General features: G+C 35.1%; 1 protein-coding gene across 1 annotated transcript in view; it reads left to right on the top strand.

Moving 5' to 3' along the window:
- The window catches only part of LOC110461527, a 91,912-nt gene that overhangs the window by 61,586 nt on the left and 8,139 nt on the right, over window positions 1–22,187 (top strand). Inside the window, exons 3-11 of the mRNA XM_021515024.1 lie at window positions 2,210–2,277; window positions 8,762–8,842; window positions 9,457–9,636; window positions 10,606–10,709; window positions 13,376–13,484; window positions 15,651–15,933; window positions 16,580–16,644; window positions 21,309–21,383; window positions 21,892–22,041. Of these exons, the coding sequence (XP_021370699.1) occupies window positions 2,210–2,277; window positions 8,762–8,842; window positions 9,457–9,636; window positions 10,606–10,709; window positions 13,376–13,484; window positions 15,651–15,933; window positions 16,580–16,644; window positions 21,309–21,383; window positions 21,892–22,041 (1,115 nt within the window). The remainder of the gene's footprint in view (window positions 1–2,209; window positions 2,278–8,761; window positions 8,843–9,456; window positions 9,637–10,605; window positions 10,710–13,375; window positions 13,485–15,650; window positions 15,934–16,579; window positions 16,645–21,308; window positions 21,384–21,891; window positions 22,042–22,187) is intronic.

The following is a 22,187-nucleotide window of genomic DNA, read 5'->3' as shown; positions in this document are numbered from 1 at the left end:
TATGTAAATTGAGACAGTTACATTGCAGCGTCAAGAAAAGAGCTATACATTTGTTTCTTAATTATATGAAAACAATAATGAATTAATGTATAATGAAACAAAAACCTCACGAGACCAGAGGGTAAAAGACACAACTTCGTGTGTGTTCGCGATAGATTGTGATGAAGGGATGAATTTGAGCTCGGATCACAGGACTTAGCTGGCAATGGCAAATCCAACTAGATTGCTTCGTTTGGCGGCTGTTCGGAATCAATATTACCAGATACGTGGAAACAAATAGATATGTGTTTCTGATTAAACACACAGACAATCTAAGGTATACCGTTGACATTTGTGGCAAGCTCATAACGGGAAAGAATCTTCAGTTCTGTCAAAATGGCCATTTCTGGAAGACGACATTTGACGTGTAGGGATGGTGGGGAAGGAACGAGATGACAGCACTGCTCCTAGTCGCCTACATGTGTAGAAGTTCTGTAATAGAGACATAAACAGTTTGTCTTGGTCGTTTTTAAAGCTTCTACAAATAAAGGACGAGCTGACGCTAATCCAGGGAAATAATATATATATATATATATATATATATAGCTTCTTTAAAACTGCACATGTGTAGGCCTTAACAAATAACACCTGCAGGGGGAAACCACGACGACTCTTGTAATGGTGATATTAATAGACAAAAACGTACAATATTTGAATTTAAGATCATTAAAGGAATATCTTAAACAAAACCCTGTGTGTGGTATTACTATAATATTATCGAAAATTAGAAAACTTGTATTGCCTGGCTTGTGTCAGTACAAAATAGGTCGTCTGCATCCACCTTTTTTAAAGAGCAATATATGGAAAAGGTCTTTGTGCTAGAAACTTCTACACATTAGTATATGATTTCTAAAATTTTACGGTTGTCAAATATAATATTAATCGCTTTAGTATATTGCTTTGATGAATTTACAAAAGACATTGAAAAAATTCTGGAGCTATTAAAGTCAGTGTCCCATTATCTCGAAAATGTATCGTCCGTATCCTTAATGACTTTCCTTTTGTTAGCCACTGATCAAATGGCATTTATTGATTAATTTTCAATTAAATTCCATTATATCGCATGCTGAAACGTCTACTATAGCGAAAATAAAGGTTGTGTCTTATAACGAACATTTGAAAGCTATTTCCATTAAAGCCAAGTCTCTGATGAAAGCTAGCTCTAGAGTTAGACGCCATTATATAATATGATACGACATGAAGGGTAAGCACCTGTTGTCCTGGAATACAGATTTAACTAACACTTATTAGTTATTAATCAGCGGAATACTCCAATGTATGAGTTACATGTCATTATCTTACAAATCCATCAATATTTACTGACCAACCTTATCGGGAATTCGATACACTAATCTACCCATGCCGAGACTGGACCGAGTAATTTACTACCACAGGTAACCGTCACACTGCAGCCCACAATCCACGGCCATTGTTTATGGTCGTACAACCAGTTGGAGTTTGTATCGGGAATCGTATGGGCTCTCAGCATGCAAATTTGTAATAAAGAATTAAGCCGCCAAGAGGCTGATGGACTTACAAACACAAACATCAGACGGAATTGCGAGATCTCGTGCCATCCATTTCTTTGGCTTTATTGGAGAATAATGCAATAGTCACCGACATACATTTTTTATTTTTATTATGAAGCAAATAGATTATATATTATTGTGTGAATCGAAAATGTATCATAAAGCATAAAGTTTAATCAAATTTCTATATATGCATGCATGTCATAAACAATACTTTAATGGGCTGCACTGTTGGCATTGGTGGATCAGGCAAAACTACTGTACTCTTGTTGGTCCTAGATATCTATTTTGCGTACTTCTTCACCGCGAGAGAAGGGCCATGTTTCATTATAACACGGTACATGCGGAGAGCAGACGGAATACTGGAAGAGCATGCGCACTAGGCTGAAAAATAAAGATTGTATTGTAGTTTGAGCGTGTACCTTGGGGCTTGCCCACATACAGTGCGGAAGGATATAACATGAATAAAAAACGATAAAAGTAGTCCAAGGGGAATTTCAGTTGATGGAAAATAGAATCATAAATGTATTTGAAACTTTCTTTTGAGGGATTGATCGTTGTTTACGACACAATGGGTTACGAGGAAAGGGGGAAAATTTTAACAATAATACTGTTATTTATTTTTTTATCTTTTTCTCAAGGTCCAGCAGCTGCTATCGTTGTATGGTGATCACTAAAAGGGCGGATAATATCTTACAGTATAAAGAAAGTAAGTATAACTAACCTCATGGCCACAAGACCAAATTCACTATAGGTACAGAATGAAAAAAACGCACGATACGGTATTATCACATTTGTCACCGGTGGTGTAAACCTGTATAGTATATTAATATTGCGAGCTTCAAAATATAAACAGCCTAAAGATATTCAAGTTATGACTGTGATGTACTTGGTCCTTCTCACTCACTCCACCTAAGAAGGTATATCGCTGTTGATAGTGTTTGGTTGTAATTTTGTGTAAATATAGTAATCTGGTTGTATTGCATTACATTAATTACATAACAAGAAACCACACTTTATGTAATAACTTTATATCAAACATTGTACATGTATAACAATGCATACACATCTAAACATTGTATAACAATACATATACATCTAAACATTGTATAACAATGCATACATAACTAAACAGTGTATAACAATGCATATACATCTAACCATTGTATAACAATGCATACATATCTAAACATTGTATAACAATGCATATACATCTAAATATTGTATAACAATGCATACACATCTAAACATCGTATAACAATACATACACATCTAAACATTGTGTAACAATGCATACAATCTAAACATTGTATAACAATGCACATACATCTAAACATTGTATAACAATGCATACATATCTAAACATTGTATAACAATACATACACATCTAAATATTGTATAACAATGCATACACATCTAAACAGTGTATAACAATGCATATACATCTAGACATTGTATAACAATGCATACACATCTAAACAGTGTATAACAATGCATAAACATCTAAACATTGTATAACAATGCATACATAACTAAACAGTGTATAACAATGCATATACATCTAACCATTGTATAACAATGCATACATATCTAAACATTGTATAACAATACATACACATGTAAACATTGTATAACAGTGCATACGATCTAAACATTGTATAACAATGCATATACATCTAAACAGTATATAACAATGCATATACATCTAAACATTGTATAACAAGTCATACACATCTAAACATTGTATAACAATACATATACATCTAAACATTGTATAACAATGCATACACATCTAAACATTTTATAGCAGCATTATTAAACAATGTATAAAAATACATGCAAAACATAGTATAACGACACTGTAAAACATTATAAACATATAAAATACCACCAAATATTAAAAATTATAACAAACGTACCACAAGGCTTAAAAAATACAACAGACTGTTACATTACAATGTAGCAAAGCATGGTTCGACGACACTGTTATTTGATTGAGTGTCACAACCTTTGTAAGATCTGTTCTCATGGAATTCCGAAAGGTTTCTCATACTTCATTGGCGTGCTATCGAAGATATCACTCAGTTGAAATGATATAGCGTTTACAAAGCATATGGATAGATATGGTTTGTTTCCTCTGTTACAAGTGTATACCGTCCGTAAGGACAGCTACATTTTTATCGTTCCTAGATCGAATCAACACGTGTATGGAGGCATTAAACGTCTACGTAAAACCTGCCCACAGCTCGTGTAGCCTGCCTTTCTGAGACATATCTGCTGATGCAACGTTCTGTACCCTCTATACAAAATCAAAAGAGTATCACAAATTTAAAGGAAAACGTCCTCGATTTCCCAAGAGATTCACAGAATAAAAGTGAAAAACGTTGGGCGAGGTGTATCGGGAAAGTGTCGGTGTGGCTAGATAGATGTCTCTATAATGATCCACTGACATTAAAGAATTCCGACTATTGCATCTGAAGACATGCTGCCTAATTTGTAGGCTAAAATCGATAAATCGCAATAAATACCCAACAGAGACTGGGGGCTTCTTGATCTGAGCTGATCAAATCTTTTCCAATAATATGATATTGTGCTCAAAATGTATTGTGTCGTAATCACAAATGAGGCACTATGATACAAAATGGCGTGTATGATAGAGCGACCCAATACAGCTGCCGTCTACACTGCCCTGAGTGCTAATGCTTTAGCCAGTGATAGTAGAGTATGTATTTGATTTTGTTTGCTATAATTTCACTGATGTAATTATGCTGTGCTTTTATGACAAAGTTTCCAGAAAAAAGGCAGGAAATCCATAGATAGCTCAGGGTTGCTATAGTTACCACGTGGATGGATGGAAAGTTTACTTGCGCGCTTTGTTCCCGTACGCACTCTCTAGTGCCATTCCCGCCAAATTGGCCGTTGTTTTGTGTTTATGTTACACCGGTGTATACGTATGACAGCATCGAACCTGTATCCGGTCTGATATCTGTTCGGTATCTTTAGGTCAAACGATACTTCATAGACATTCTAATTCTAGACTGAGAGACAAAACAGTGCTATACATATTCATCATATTGAGATGGAGAACTATGCAGTTGACATAGCACTCGTAAACCGCCTTTTAAATTCAACTTGGAACAGAAATTAATTTAATGATAGTAAAATGATTTTTTAAGAGATTCATGTCTACCGACATCTTATGTAGAAATGTATTGCAATTTCTGCTCTGCAGAGAACAACTGCACGCCTAATTTAGACATAAGGGGACTAACACGTAGCTGACATTGATTTATTGCTTTGGTTTTTGTGTGATGTCATAGCACAGTTCATAAATGGTGGCCTGCAACCTTGAAAGATTTGTATGAGAGCAGATCGCCTTATTTTGTATTCCCCCAGGAGGAGAAACCACAGGACATATTAGTGCATTTTCTTGTATATGAAATCAAAGTCTGTTGTTGGTGAATAAATTTGATAAATCTCTTGTTTGTTACAGGCGGCATGTGTTTCATTATGATTCAGAATCATTTTACGGATTGTCTACCATCCTGAATAAGGTTATTTTAAGGGGATTAGGACGAACAGGATGTCCCGTTGAATAGAAAAAGCTCGGTATAAATACTCCAAATATGATTTGTAAAATCGCCTATTTGATCACGGAAATGGTCTTTCCATGTAGAAATGCCGTCGAATTCTTGTGAGACTTGGACCGTGAATATATAATCCGGCTCCCTTCTGAAACTGCCTGTTCTATTGTTAGATGTAGAATTTACCGAGCGAACCCTCCCGAGGGAGGTTTCCTCCTGTCCTCTCCATCTCACATCAGACATGAAAGACGCAGAGTGGTAGCTTTGCTGGTGTTTTAACGAAGAGAACGTTTATATTAACTTGTTTCCGTTCTATCAGAGGTGGTGCGTTTTCAGAAAAAATATGAATTTTATGTCCTTTCTAAGGATCTTATCTTACATAAAAAAAATGTTCTATATTTTCTTGTCATTTTTAATGCATTTGAATGCCATCCCCTAAGATAAAAAAAGGTGTAAAATATTGTCATGAATCAAAAATTGATGTTTTATACTGAGATATCTATATCACCTGTCTGTAACAAACACCCGCCTTTAACTACCTCATACGTATTCTTTACCATAGTGACATGTCTACCACATGTGTGTTTTAAGGCCACCTGCCTATAACTACCTCTTTTTAAGATGGTGAATGTTCAATGTGTTGGTATTTATAAACAGGTTTCGTTGTATTTAAATTAAAGTTAATTGAATGGAAAACTAAATGTATCTCATAAGATTGATTTATCGATTAATCATTCAGGGAAATTCAACTGTAAAATGTTATTTTGGACCGTACAAAGTATCATAGGTTTATAGATAATGTAAAGAGGAATGTATAACATCGTCAAATAATCCGATTCCATCTTGAAATTTGTGTACACGGCAGTAAATGACTTTGGAGGTTAGTACTCTGCTCAGATTAAACAGGTCGATTCACACGGAGCAAGTAAAAAAATACGGATGGATAAATAATTTTGAAACAGCATTATTTGCACAGAATGGGAAGATCGTTTTGATATCGAATAATTGTTTGTTATATTTCCTGATTTACGGTTAAAGTAGAGATATACAGTGTATATTTTTAAATTTTCGTTTTTTGCGTACTTGAAATAGGTCATTTGAAGCAAAACTAAAAATAAATTCTTGAACTTACTTGAAGTATACATATTTGTTTTGTTTACAGAATATGAAGTTGCAAAAATGACACGTATACGGACAAATGTTCAAATCATGCTGCTATTTTAGAGAAAATATCCTCGTGGACTACACATATTCCTCTGATCATTTTAACAGCTAATGTGATCCTCTTTGTTAACTTCAAAGGGGCCGATAGCAGAAGTTCAATTTTGAAAAGTTAATTTCAAATATTAAAATAGAATTTACCGGTATAGGCAAGAGAAAAATTATGGGCTTCATGAGATTAGTACGTTAAACTAGTTTTTGGCGTCTTTAGTAGTGATTAGTAATTAACTTCTAATACCTTATTAGTGGAAGACGTCTTCTGTAGTTTAATTAACTACTGTATAACACGAAATGTTTTTGGGTGCCTTCCTTCGTGGTTTGACGCCACTTAGATTGTGTCGTAGTACAAACTTTCGTTGATATCTTATATTAACAAACAGTAAACACGTATATCATTCTAATTCGCCGTATTTATTTTCGTGGTTCAATAGCCACCACGAAAACCACGAATGTTCATTTCATGTTATACTGTATATAGTACGGTAGTAGTTGATGTCGTCTTCACAGTATGTGACCCAACTATACAGTTCCTTCAGGACCAGAATATTGTACTTGTTCTCCATTATCTTTTGATCACTAATCTTCCATCAGTATCATTATTTCGTTTAATATATTTAACAATTACACTGTTAATGAGATTTTAACTGAAGGCGTGGGCTAATAATGGTGTGCTGCACCCTACTGGTCCGGAATCAGAAGGCAATGTTTGTATCTTTGCTAAGTATCTTTTTCTCGCTGTACCCTTTAATTCAAACTCTTTACTATCCATTGAAGGTTGCAGATTACTTGAACCCCCTCCCTCCCACACACTCTTGTTAAATATTTACCTACATTGTACATATATCGCTCGGGTCCTGTGACTCGATTCGACTTGTGTTTCAGTGGGGACCGTGTAACTATAACATTTATGTTAATTTCTCCTCTTGTAAGTGATCTATATCATCTTCAGATTTCTGTAGTGGTCCAACGATCATGGCATTAAATCAGCTATAATTCAACCAAAACCTTGATCCGACATGAACAATACATTTAAATCTGGCTTTATCGATCATAAAACATATCAAGGTAAAACACCTTGGTGATTAAGTTGCTGAAAATAATCACCAGAAATTCGAAGCAATGAAGCATCTGTTAAAATTTAAGTTTGTCGGAAGGGCAAACAAAGTAAGCCTTTTTCTACACTTATGTGTCCATTTCGTCTATTGTGGACTCGTCTGCTAGAAAAGTTCTCAAAACTGAGAAATGTATCTATAGACTCTTTTACAGCGTTATAAATGTATCTATTTTTCAATTAGTACCTTATGTAAAACGTTGCAGATAGCATACGTTTAACATGAGATTTTAAAAAAAGCCGAACAACGTTGCTGAAATAGCTGCAGCACAAACAACATGCACCATAATTGCAATAGGAGGCAAAATGAAAGGACAGACAATAGCATCATAATGATGAAAAACAAATTAAAACATGAGCTTTCAAAAAAATACATCAGCAACAGACAATACGAGGCGAGGAGATTGCAAGCAAAATGGAAGACACTTTGTGGGTTCAGCAATCCATTGACAATACCAATGGGCCACAACTAAAGTGCTTTCTGAGGTGAACGGGTCATGATTTTCACATTAAAGAGATGTACAATAATATGAGGACGATGACAGTTAAATACTGCCTGCATGTTCTAGTTTTACAGCATGAATAAAACGTAATGCAGATTTAAAACTCGTTGAAGTACTAGCGCCACAAAGTGTGTAATTTACATAAAACGGTGGTTTTAAATATTATTTTCACGATTGTTATCAACTTCCATATGTTCTCCTCACAGAGGCATGCATAGCGTTCCCACTACGGTACAGCGATTTATGGTTTGTTTGTAGAGCGAGGAATGTTGTGTCATAAATTTTTCTGTAAATGTGTTAATTACAGGGTGAGAAGGATTTAGTATCCGAGCACCGTATTCGCTTCAGCCTAGCTGTCGTAACATTGTCTCTGCTTTCAGCGCTTTAGAGAGATTACATTCTGTTTCAAAGTCTTAATTAAAAAAACGATAGTGATTGCTGAAAATTGTGTAGTTGTAGATTGCTACCCCTTGGTTCAATTAGAAAGACTTTTGTAAGTTTGTAGTAATACCAGAGGGAATCGACCATGTAAAAAGGCCTTGTGGTTCAAATTGTTATGGAATGGTTATTTTTAGATGGGAGTTTTATTCTTGTAATTCTATATTTTCCTGCATTATTTTGAATAGTTATGCTCTGAATAACAACAATTTAAATATCTGTTACTAATATCGATATTTAGCAACAACGTTATCCTAGACGCATTCTTAAGTAAACAATGCGCTATATCAATGTGTAGCATACTATAGAAGGTCTTTCCGTTTGTCTTGATTCCAGGTTTATGCTTCGGGGGCAATTCCATCGAATCCGTCTGTGAAAAAATCAATGGGGACGCCACACTGCACACAATAGTTCGCGGTAAGTGTGTTGTAGCTAGTCGTGTTAGGGCGACACCTGGTGGTCAGCTGTCAGTGTACATGGCAGTCTAAGCGGGACAGTCAAACACTTATCTGACCAATCAGAGACTATGAATCTGTCATTGCAGTGTATATTGCCCATCCTTAATATGTTTTTAATTCTCATCAAAGCCCGAATCGGCCTGATATTTTTTTGATTTTGCTAATGTATGTGCATATAAAGTTTTACTATTGCTAGATAGCGTATCATGCTATTGTAAATCATATGCATCTTTATCAATAACCCATACTCCGTGCCATAGGTAGCATAGCTTAGGCTTATATGTGATGTCCAAGTATAAATAAAGATAAAAAGCGTCAAATTGTGATGAACGATTGGCTAAAATATTCAACTGAACTTGTAAACTTATCTCTGTATAACCTCAAAATCTTACTATAATATTGAAAATTGATTCTTTCAGAAATGCCACATACTTTTAAAAAAATAGTTTCTCTCTTGACTTGTTAAACTTAAGTTCAATGCATTGAGTCATACATTTTTGTATGTAAAGATTTGTATGTATTTGGTTCTAATAAGAATTTCCGGAATTGACGTAATCTGTTTAAATGTTTCAGTGCCCAGTGTTCCGGTGCCATGCCCATTCCAGGGTTATCACGAATTCTCCTATTCAAATAGCACCACGACAAACAACCACTGCAAATGGCCTGTCTCTCAAATACACGCATGCGCAGACGATTCGAAATTCAAATTTATCTACAAACATTGTAATGGCATGTCAGAGACATATGACCGAGGTAAGTTTTACATCAGTATTCTTTTAAATATACGCTTCAAACCAATATATTTTTCCAAAGTCCAATATATTATGGTTCTCTGTAACACATTTCATATAAAGATATTAGCGGATATCATAAAAAAGACACATTCTTTATTAAAGAAATATTTTTATAAATCAGTGTAAAAATATGAGCTCCTTAAAAGGTTTCTGGCAGTGTCGGTCACATAAAATTTGGTATTATCTAGCGTGTGTGTGTCAACAAGCTAAAGGCTACGTGTTACGAGAGGGGAATACGTATCGGTATAACCATAGTCTATTTCATCGTGTCAACAACCTGGTTTTGTTGACTTTATAGAAATAAATATATTTCCGATACAATATTATTTCAAGGCCAGTATATTGATAATCATTTTGTAAGTGAAAAGGGAAGTATAATAACATTGTGTCCCAGAGTTGTTTCTCATCAGTGCACGACTTCACATCGCATCATCATAGCTATTCATCACTGTTAACAAACTAGATATGAATAAGCAAATGATCGATCTGAAATGCTGCCCTTTGTGAAATCAAAATTGGCTTGCCTTGAAATGTACATCAGCAAATTAGAAATGGAGTAGAAGTTCATTCTGCTTTTCTTAATGTCCAGTCGGTCCAGACGAAATCAATCTGTTAGCTGTATGAGCCCCATTTCCACTGTAATGGATCCTAATAGGGAAATTTGAATCATATATTGCAGCAAAAGATCCAAGAATTGTGCTATGGCAGTCTATTAAGTAAACATTCAAATACATCTTTGTCACGAAAAAAGGAAAATATGATATCTACTTGTAATTGGGGTTGGCACATGTGCATTTTTTATTATGAATTTATATTCTCCTTTTAAAGAGAAAACTGAAAAGAAGACGAATCATGTTTAACGTCTGTTCATGTTAGAGTATTTGGTTATGACGTCACCTGTGTTGAGTTGCCGTTTTGTTTGTTACAGTGCTTGACTTCCAGTGCTTAGCCACGTGGGTTAACGGGGAAAAGTATTTGTATGGGAAGTTTACACATCCCTACAATCCAGACGTGCCCCAATACCGCTGCTTTGTAAGTATTTCTTTAGAAATAGACAAAGGTAAAGGGTACCAACAAGTCAAGTATATAATTATCCTTGTCACTATTGTGGAATAATTGTTTATCATTGTCACTATTGCGTCATAGTTGTTCAAGTTCCTTTCTAAAGAATATTTCATGAAATCACATATTGCAACGAATTTTACGAAATTGCAATTGTTGGAAATTTGAATGTTTATGAATATAGAAATAACAAAAAGAAAACAAGAAAAATGCAGGCGTTGAACTCTGACATTAACATTTCAAAATCAACACTAGTATTGCATCTAAAGAAGTGTTTGATTAAAGAGCTGAATAGAATATCCAAAACCTGACAGGGGAAGTTACTCTCAGCTAGAAAAAACTCTTTGTTGCCTCCTCTTCTATGTAGAAGGGAGAATACTCCGGGTCAAGACAACTCTGAGCGGAACCCTTCTGTGCAATTACATCTGGTGCAGTGGTACTCTTGACCTTAAACAAGTCATTTTGCAATTTATTATAGAATTGCAAAAAAAAAACCACTAGTTTGTTAGCACTCTAAGCGGAAGCCTTCTTTGAGATTATAACTGATGCAGTGGCATGCGTGACTTTAAACAAGTAATTTCGCAATTTATATAGAATTGCATAACAATATATTCAGTTTGTTCGAACACAGATAGAATTTGCTCCGAACTAAATTGATGTTTTCGTTTTGATATGGTTTGCGTCGAATTACAAGAGAAGGCATTGATGTAATACGTAACATCAATTTCTAACAAAGAGAATGGCAGACATTTATGTAGGACCAGATATTGTAATACAGTTACCTGATCTCCAGACACGTTGTATCAATCAGAAAACGAAGGTCTCTTCTCAATGACTCATTTTCTTCACTGCTATTTTTTTCTGTCTTGATTTATATCCATGCATTCTACAGAAATACATGACAAAATATATACGTCAAACATAATGTCTCAATGGAATTAACATTATTAAAATGTTTTAATTGAATAAAAAATATACATTATTGTCGTTATTGACCACATTGATGACATTATTTGATATTTTGAACTCTATTAAGGGCGGTAACTCTTATTATAAAAAGAAATGTGCACAATACTTTAAATGTGACAGCATGGTTGTATTTCGACAATAACAGAATCGTGCAATGATATGGGACCTGAGCTTTGTTTAGGTACCCATTCTTTGTCAGCGTTCAATTATCATATAAGCTCCACACTCCTTACCAATGTCAAATATCTTTGACTGTTTATTAGCTTAATAATAGTGCGTGGCGTTTTATTTAAATTGATGAGGATGCACGTTTTTTTTCTAATGACCGATTTAATTCTACAATGGAGAGCATATATACAATGTTATTATATTAATTCGCGAGAAACAATAGTACGATTTAATGATAAATGATGACATACTAATTATGTATTCTGTGAATTATTTTGCATTCACAGATTTTGATGGGTTTTTTTTCGAACGAGAAATATTAGTACCCTCCAACCTACATTGTAGGTAATTTATGTGATCACGTGGTGGACGAACACTAAGGTTTAATTATACAAAATGTTTCTGGAACAAGATACCTACAAATGTTGCAACTCGCACAGCGTGTGGACTGTTTACAAGCATGAACATCAATGACCACATTCAGATGGAATAAGTTAGCCTTGACCTGCAACATGAACCTCGTGTGGATATATATGTATTCGTGTCACGTGACTGATCCAATTATTCCTAATCACGTGATATGTGTGATTAATACCAGAGTCGATGTATGAGTAACTGTACCAAAGTGGGAGTATTTGCTGGAATACTGAATGGCATGCAAATTTTCGTAGGATAACGAGTTTGCTAACTACTCGGCAATTGTTGTGCTTCGGCCTGTACATTACTAGGGATTCCAGAGAAGAACTTAATAGTTATAACAGCGTTATAGATAATGACCCAGCATTTCTGTACAATCAAACTTGTGCTAATTCCGTCCACAATAACGCTACTTACCTCCGCAGGCTGTCGTGGAGATTCATTAAATGATCGAATTCCCTGTCCCTTAGAAGCATGACTACAGCAGAAAGCGATGAACTCTATACAGATCCTCACGGGTCCTATCTCAACACAATGTAGAAGTTAAAATAGAAGTACAGTTTAGAATGACAATCACGATTTTTCCTAAACGCAGTATATATTCATTTACCGTAATGCATTTCATATAAAAGAGCCGAGTTGATACACGGTATTAGGGGATATCATGAAAAATAACAGACACATACATTAAATTTAACAACGGAAACACGATATTTGGCGAATACATGTGTGTTATTCAAGGAAGTGATTGCGAGTTATCGGTTTGGTTCTTATTGACTTATTTTAGTCATTGTTGTTCCATTGTTTATGAGCTTAAGCTTTTAAAGAGGGTACATTCGAATAATGACAGACCGATACATTCTTGACTGAGATGAGCTACCGAACACTTTTGAAACAGTTTAATGTGTAACACTTACAGCATCGTCCGGGAAACATGGTTTACTGTGTCTGTGTCCGTAATGTGTGCCACTTCTGTTAGTTCAGGAGAGCCTACGTCTATTTAATGTCTAACTGCCATTTTATGACAGGGCCATTGCCCTTGTGATACAAACCAAACTATATGACCATCTTGTCTCGTCCAGATGCACAGTTTCTATGGCGGTAACGGAGATATGTCTATGACAGTTGACGGGACCTGTCAGGGACTACAGAGTCCTAGCGTCGGCTTCACCACAATGAAGCTCCAGAGAGGTAAGATCCAGACATTCCATCATCCTGTCTTCAATGCATGGCAAATTTTGGCATTCAGTCAAAGAGGGCCATCAATCTGGGCTCGATAAATGGCTTCAATGCGGAACCAACAAATAAGCTATACTACTCTAAAGATTGTTGCTCTTATGTCTTAAAATCACATTTTATGTTTTTTTTATAGTTATGCTTTGCCTTGCATGTAAAAGCGACGGAATTGATAAAATGCCATTCCTTTAAAAAAAGGTGTTATGTAAGGGGAAAATCCGTTAAATCGGAATCACGCTTAAATCCATTGCGTGATTTGAAAAATTATTTACCTAGTACAGATTACTTTCACGGAAAGTTAAAAGCTGGAATGTCTTTCCTTCGTAGTTTAATGAGTTTCCTTGCTTTTTGGTTGCAACATACTTGATTCCGAGGTAGTCTCAAAATAATCACTACCACCGATTTGAATGTGTGTGAACAGGTTACATTTATCGTAAATGACATTTGTCTGACTGCTTGTGGCTTGGACGATTTCCTTTTAGCTTTACAGCGACACCTGTTGGAAACCAGATTATAAACCACCCATAACTCTTATCTGTTATAGAGCCATCTCTACGATATCTATACTTCTAAATAAATCAATGACTATAATGTAGAAATTCAATCTCCAAACTGAGTTGTCCTATATATATATATATATATATGTATATACACACACACCTTTCTACTCATAGATACTGTATTAGAAAAAAAGGCGGATTTGTGTTACTTTATTAATATATCTGTCATGTTATTGTTTTTTTTAAACTTGACAGATTATTCTTTTTAAGTCTTTGAAAGAAGTTTCGTATGAAAAGCAATCGATCTGTTAAAGATTAGAAATGTGATTCGGGCTTGCAGAGACAAATGAACCTGCCGAGAAAACCCAATTAACCCACATTGACTCAGCTGGTAGTAAGCATGTGGATCGATTGTCAATATGTAGTTGATACACATTTGATACGGTGTTGAAATTTCGATCAAATGAACAACGACAGGAGAGCTGTTATTTATCCACTCCCTCACTGCCATGCAATTAGGATAGATTTACAGTGTTAACTGTCTTACTCTGTAACAAACGGATTTAAACACAAGAAATACTAAATTTAATGACACCAAAAATATAATAATCATTTTTTATGTTTACTTTGGATAACCATTTTGTTTTTATTTACTAAGGAAAACCATTTTGTTTATAATTCCATATGATGATCATTTTGTTTATATTTGCTTAGTTTGACAATTTTGTTTACTGTATTTAAGTTTGATCATTTTTTTTTTATATTATCTGAGGTAGATCATTTTCCGTTTATTTTTTCTGAGATTGATCATTTTGTTTTTAGTATTTCAGATTGACTACTTGGTATCTTAGGGTAATAACTATGTTTATATTATCTAAGGATGACATTTTTGTTCATATTATCTGAGGGCGATCTTTTAATTGTTAAAGGGTGAGTATTTGGTTTATATTATCTGAGGGCGATCTTTTAATTGTCTTAGGGCGATCTTTTAATTGTTTAAGGGCAATTATTTTGTTTATATTATCTCAGGGCGATCTTTTATTTGTTTAAGGGCAATTATTTTGTTTATATTATCTGAGGGCGATCTTTTAATTGTTAAAGGGAAAGTATTGTGTTTATATTATCTGAGGGCGATTCTTTTGTTAAAGTGATCTAAGGACTTTGATTTCGGTTCAAATTAGATTTTCCCCAGCGTCTTTAAGGAGGGTTTGGAACCATGGTTTTTGTTTTAGTTCGAGAATAATCATTTTGTTTATATTATCCGATGGTGTTAATTTGCTTATATTATCAGATGGAGATTTTTTTTTAAATCGGAAAAGATTTGCTTGTGTATATTTTCTGAGGATGATCATTTTGTTTAAATTATTTATTATATTATATCTGAAAGGGCTAATTTCTTTATGTTCTACTAAAGTGATAATATTAATATGAGAATATGTACTTTTATTTTCAGATTTAACGATTTGGAAAATATTTATTTGTTTAAATAATTACATGATGTATTGACCTTATAACCAGTGCATACATTTTCTGTTTCATAATAATACGAATTTAGATACCGATATACCGGTTTTGTCTTTAAATGTCAGACATCATCTTTTGTCGCTTTCTTTCAATTCAGATTTTGAAGGAACAATATGGCCAACACCACAATGTCGGTTCCCCGAATTTTTCCATCGCCGGAAACACTGGCGAGATATGTCTGGTCGCTTTGTCATAGAGGTTGACGAAGGACTCCAGATCTTCCGAGTGAAGGACAAGTCAGTGACGTCACCAGATATGGTCGTTTACAGTGAGGGCAGCTACCGGTCGGATATGAAGATGGTCGTACGATGTATTGATAATGTAGACAGTTCTCATCGTCACGAACGGGAATTCATGGCACACGTGACCGACGACGCATGGTATGATATTTATGTGTTTTAAATTATGACGAAAATGTGTGCCTCTAAGTCGAATACTTTAAAATGTTGAAGCCTCCATGTACCCTAAAGAAAACAATTAAACACAAACAAATATATATTATATATATATATATATATATATATAATAAAAAGGGATTAAATGTCCATGTGAAGGAAGTAAATATAGAAAAAATAAGATTAACGACCGACTAAAAAACTAGCTGCTTTCACTAAATATATATATATATGTTTGAATTTTTCATCTTAAATGGTTATTTATTAGTAATTTAAGCAACCTTTTTCTTTCGATTTTACAGATAGTCTTTTTGAATTTAGTTTTAATACTTTTGTTTTTGGTAAAATAAAGTACAGAATTGCTAGATGTTGTATTTGGCAATTCTTATTTTTTATAGTTGCTTTACTTGTTAGTCAGGTATTGCTCCGTTCAATCATAACAGTAGTTTTACATTGGATTCTGATCGATTCTTCAAATGTTTGCCATTATGAGAAAAATGTTCCCCGTCCCTACAGATGTGGTGCTTACTCTCACAAATGTAACTAAGTATCAATCGTACACTAATAGTTCATGCCTGATTTGAAACACATTTTCCCTATAAAATCTTTAATTATTTTCATGCATTAACAGTGTTTCCGGATATCGATGTCTCCGATTGGTCAAACGAGAACCTAAAGTACTAGAACTATATATTAGTAAGTATATCAAGTCCGATCTCCGCTCTGACTTTCCCCTATTGGTTTCCTCTTCCTTTTTTCTACGTGCTTGTATTACATACTGATACCCAGCTGGTAATGCTTGTTTCGATTTTTATTGAATACTTTAACATGAGTGCATTCGTCTCCAGTGGAACACCGATCTTCACTATTTATCGGTACCTGGATTAGTGTACACCTGCTTAAACTTACCGACAATGTTTATGTTCATACCCATCACAAAACTGAGACGAACTTATCTTTTCTTAAGTTGCTACTGTAAAGAAAGTCAAATTTGGAAAATAACTAAACTAGCCATAAAGGACATGTGGTAGATATAGGGAAATGGTAAATATAGATAGTTGGTACATATAGACAGGGAGTAGCTATAGGGAGATGGTAAATATAGATAGATGGTACTTATAGACAGGGAGTAGCTATAGGGAGATGGTAAATATAGATAGTTGGTACTTATAGACAGGGGGTAGCTATAGGGAGATGGTAAATATAGATAGTTGGTACTTATAGACAGGGGGTAGCTATAGGGAGATGGTAAATATAGATAGTTGGTACTTATAGACAGGGGGTAGCTATAGGGAGATGGTAAATATAGATAGTTGGTACTTATAGACAGGGGGTAGCTATAGGGAGATGGTAAATATAGATAGTTGGTACTTATAGACAGGGAGTAGCTATAGGGAGATGGTAAATATAGATAGTTGGTACTTATAGACAGGGAGTAGCTATAGGGAGATGGTAAATATAGATAGTTGGTACTTATAGACAGGGAGTAGCTATAGGGAGATGGTAAATATAGATAGTTGGTACTTATAGACAGGGAGTAGCTATAGGGAGATGGTAAATATAGATAGTTGGTACTTATAGACAGGGAGTAGCTATAGGGAGATGGTAAATATAGATAGTTGGTACTTATAGACAGGGAGTAGCTATAGGGAGATGGTAAATATAGATAGTTGGTACTTATAGACAGGGAGTAGCTATAGGGAGATGGTAAATATAGATAGTTGGTACTTATAGACAGGGAGTAGCTATAGGGAGATGGTAAATATAGATAGTTGGTACTTATAGACAGGGAGTAGCTATAGGGAGATGGTAAATATAGATAGTTGGTACTTATAGACAGGGAGTAGCTATAGGGAGATGGTAAATATAGATAGTTGGTACTTATAGACAGGGAGTAGCTATAGGGAGATGGTAAATATAGATAGTTGGTACTTATAGACAGGGAGTAGCTATAGGGAGATGGTAAATATAGATAGTTGGTACTTATAGACAGGGGGTAGCTATAGGGAGATGGTAAATATAGATAGTTGGTACTTATAGACAGGGGGTAGCTATAGGGAGATGGTAAATATAGATAGTTGGTACTTATAGACAGGGAGTAGCTATAGGGAGATGGTAAATATAGATAGTTGGTACTTATAGACAGGGAGTAGCTATAGGGAGATGGTAAATATAGATAGTTGGTACTTATAGACAGGGAGTAGCTATAGGGAGATGGTAAATATAGATAGTTGGTACTTATAGACAGGGAGTAGCTATAGGGAGATGGTAAATATAGATAGTTGGTACTTATAGACAGGGAGTAGCTATAGGGAGATGGTAAATATAGATAGTTGGTACTTATAGACAGGGAGTAGCTATAGGGAGATGGTAAATATAGATAGTTGGTACTTATAGACAGGGAGTAGCTATAGGGAGATGGTAAATATAGATAGTTGGTACTTATAGACAGGGAGTAGCTATAGGGAGATGGTAAATATAGATAGTTGGTACTTATAGACAGGGAGTAGCTATAGGGAGATGGTAAATATAGATAGTTGGTACTTATAGACAGGGAGTAGCTATAGGGAGATGGTAAATATAGATAGTTGGTACTTATAGACAGGGAGTAGCTATAGGGAGATGGTAAATATAGATAGTTGGTACTTATAGACAGGGGGTAGCTATAGGGAGATGGTAAATATAGATAGTTGGTACTTATAGACAGGGAGTAGCTATAGGGAGATGGTAAATATAGATAGTTGGTACTTATAGACAGGGAGTAGCTATAGGGAGATGGTAAATATAGATAGTTGGTACTTATAGACAGGGAGTAGCTATAGGGAGATGGTAAATATAGATAGTTGGTACTTATAGACAGGGAGTAGCTATAGGGAGATGGTAAATATAGATAGTTGGTACTTATAGACAGGGGGTAGCTATAGGGAGATGGTAAATATAGATAGTTGGTACTTATAGACAGGGAGTAGCTATAGGGAGATGGTAAATATAGATAGTTGGTACTTATAGACAGGGGGTAGCTATAGGGAGATGGTAAATATAGATAGTTGGTACTTATAGACAGGGGGTAGCTATAGGGAGATGGTAAATATAGATAGTTGGTACTTATAGACAGGGAGTAGCTATAGGGAGATGGTAAATATAGATAGTTGGTACTTATAGACAGGGAGTAGCTATAGGGAGATGGTAAATATAGATAGTTGGTACTTATAGACAGGGGGTAGCTATAGGGAGATGGTAAATATAGATAGTTGGTACTTATAGACAGGGAGTAGCTATAGGGAGATGGTAAATATAGATAGTTGGTACTTATAGACAGGGGGTAGCTATAGGGAGATGGTAAATATAGATAGTTGGTACTTATAGACAGGGAGTAGCTATAGGGAGATGGTAAATATAGATAGTTGGTACTTATAGACAGGGGGTAGCTATAGGGAGATGGTAAATATAGATAGTTGGTACTTATAGACAGGGGGTAGCTATAGGGAGATGGTAAATATAGATAGTTGGTACTTATAGACAGGGAGTAGCTATAGGGAGATGGTAAATATAGATAGTTGGTACTTATAGACAGGGAGTAGCTATAGGGAGATGGTAAATATAGATAGTTGGTACTTATAGACAGGGAGTAGCTATAGGGAGATGGTAAATATAGATAGTTGGTACTTATAGACAGGGAGTAGCTATAGGGAGATGGTAAATATAGATAGTTGGTACTTATAGACAGGGAGTAGCTATAGGGAGATGGTAAATATAGATAGTTGGTACTTATAGACAGGGAGTAGCTATAGGGAGATGGTAAATATAGATAGTTGGTACTTATAGACAGGGAGTAGCTATAGGGAGATGGTAAATATAGATAGTTGGTACTTATAGACAGGGAGTAGCTATAGGGAGATGGTAAATATAGATAGTTGGTACTTATAGACAGGGAGTAGCTATAGGGAGATGGTAAATATAGATAGTTGGTACTTATAGACAGGGAGTAGCTATAGGGAGATGGTAAATATAGATAGTTGGTACTTATAGACAGGGAGTAGCTATAGGGAGATGGTAAATATAGATAGTTGGTACTTATAGACAGGGAGTAGCTATAGGGAGATGGTAAATATAGATAGTTGGTACTTATAGACAGGGAGTAGCTATAGGGAGATGGTAAATATAGATAGTTGGTACTTATAGACAGGGAGTAGCTATAGGGAGATGGTAAATATAGATAGTTGGTACTTATAGACAGGGGGTAGCTATAGGGAGATGGTAAATATAGATAGTTGGTACTTATAGACAGGGAGTAGCTATAGGGAGATGGTAAATATAGATAGTTGGTACTTATAGACAGGGAGTAGCTATAGGGAGATGGTAAATATAGATAGTTGGTACTTATAGACAGGGAGTAGCTATAGGGAGATGGTAAATATAGATAGTTGGTACTTATAGACAGGGAGTAGCTATAGGGAGATGGTAAATATAGATAGTTGGTACTTATAGACAGGGGGTAGCTATAGGGAGATGGTAAATATAGATAGTTGGTACTTATAGCCAGGGGGTAGCTATAGGGAGATGGTAAATATAGAAAGTTGGTACTTATAGCCAGGGGGTAGCTATAGGGAGATGGTAAATATAGATAGTTGGTACTTATAGACAGGGAGTAGCTATAGGGAGATGGTATATATAGATAGATGGTACTTATAGACAGGGAGTAGCTATAGGGAGATGGTAAATATAGATAGTTGGTACGTATAGACAGGGAGTAGCTATAGGGAGATGGTAAATGTAGATAGATGGTAGTTATAGACAGGGGGTAGCTATATTGTGATTGTCAATATAGAAAGATTGTACTTACGGACAAGGTGTAGCAATAGAGAGATGGTAAATATAGATTGATGGTACTTAAAGACGGGTATAGGGTGGGGTTAGTACTATCTATCTTTACTTTATTTACCATCATAGCTACATCTTGACAAGATGTTGCTATGATGGTAAATAAAGATAGATAGTACATGTAGTAGTGTAGATATAAAGAGATTGTAGTTACAACATGGACTATTGCTATTGAGAAGTTGTTGTTATAAATACATGGTTGTTATAGACAGGTGGTAGTTTAGGACGGGTAACAGTTATTAACAGGTGGTGCTCACAGCCCAGTGGTTGGGATGAACAGGTTGTTACTATAACCAAGTGGTAATTAAAACACAGTCGTTGCTATAGGCAGATGATAGTGTATATGTTTTCCTGTGTGCATATTCCCCCTCAAGCTTATACTATCAACATGCAACTATTGCATTATGTTGACGTTTTAACTACTGTGACGTTGTTAATTAGATGATGTTATTGAATAATAAAATCAATCTTCTGTAAAGGTACCCAGCTCGGCAGCAGACACGAAGCTTGTAGCGATTCCAGTTTTGACAATGGCGAAAAGCATGTGTTGATACGTGAGTATTTTCACTTGATATCATCATGTACTGATGATAATTTAAATACTTATGACATTCTATTGATATGTTATTGGCGCACAAGCTAGTCAGAATATCATTAAAAGATAAATACGAAATCATTAATCATTATGGTTTGATACTTGTGTTAAATAAATCAAATGTGTTATTTCCAGTTAAGGGGAGGAAACTATAGTTTCTCGAGGTGTTAAAATATTTCGAATCAAATGAATTATTCATCAGAATATTTATAATTGTAATCTTAAATAATTCCATGAATGCTATTCATTGGTATTGATCATGCCCAAAATAAGATGTAAATAGATTTCTGGGCCGCATAACACGTGATGTACTTATGACTTTTCATATTGGTATGACCAGAAAGAAAAAAAAAATGAGAATGTTTTTTTCTTCTGCACTTATCATTCCGCGTTCTAGCATGATCGACCGTGAACGTCCAATACAAAAATGTTATGTTATTTACGAATATCATTAATTTTTTTATCAGCTGCTGGTCTTGAAGCCACCAATTGCCCTACGGATGGAGATTTCAGCTTCATCGACAAAACTACAGACTGTACGGGTAGATTTAAAATAGGATGCACATCGAAAACAGGAATGGTGGTGGAGAAAAAATGTCCTTTCAACCGTCAGTCTGGTAAGTGTTAACGCAGCCTCGTTGTAAGACGTATCTCTCGTGTTTATAACACCTAGGTCACATCCGGGTTGTTATGACATATACATATATATATAATTCAATACTTTATATACAAACATTAACCTTTAAATACATGATAGTGCTTG

Source organism: Mizuhopecten yessoensis, unplaced genomic scaffold, assembly GCF_002113885.1.
Source record: "Mizuhopecten yessoensis strain PY_sf001 unplaced genomic scaffold, ASM211388v2 scaffold10635, whole genome shotgun sequence".
NCBI lineage: Eukaryota > Metazoa > Mollusca > Bivalvia > Pectinida > Pectinidae > Mizuhopecten > Mizuhopecten yessoensis.
The sequence above is the reverse complement of the archived record's forward strand: the minus strand, read 5'-3'. Positions and strand labels throughout refer to the sequence as shown.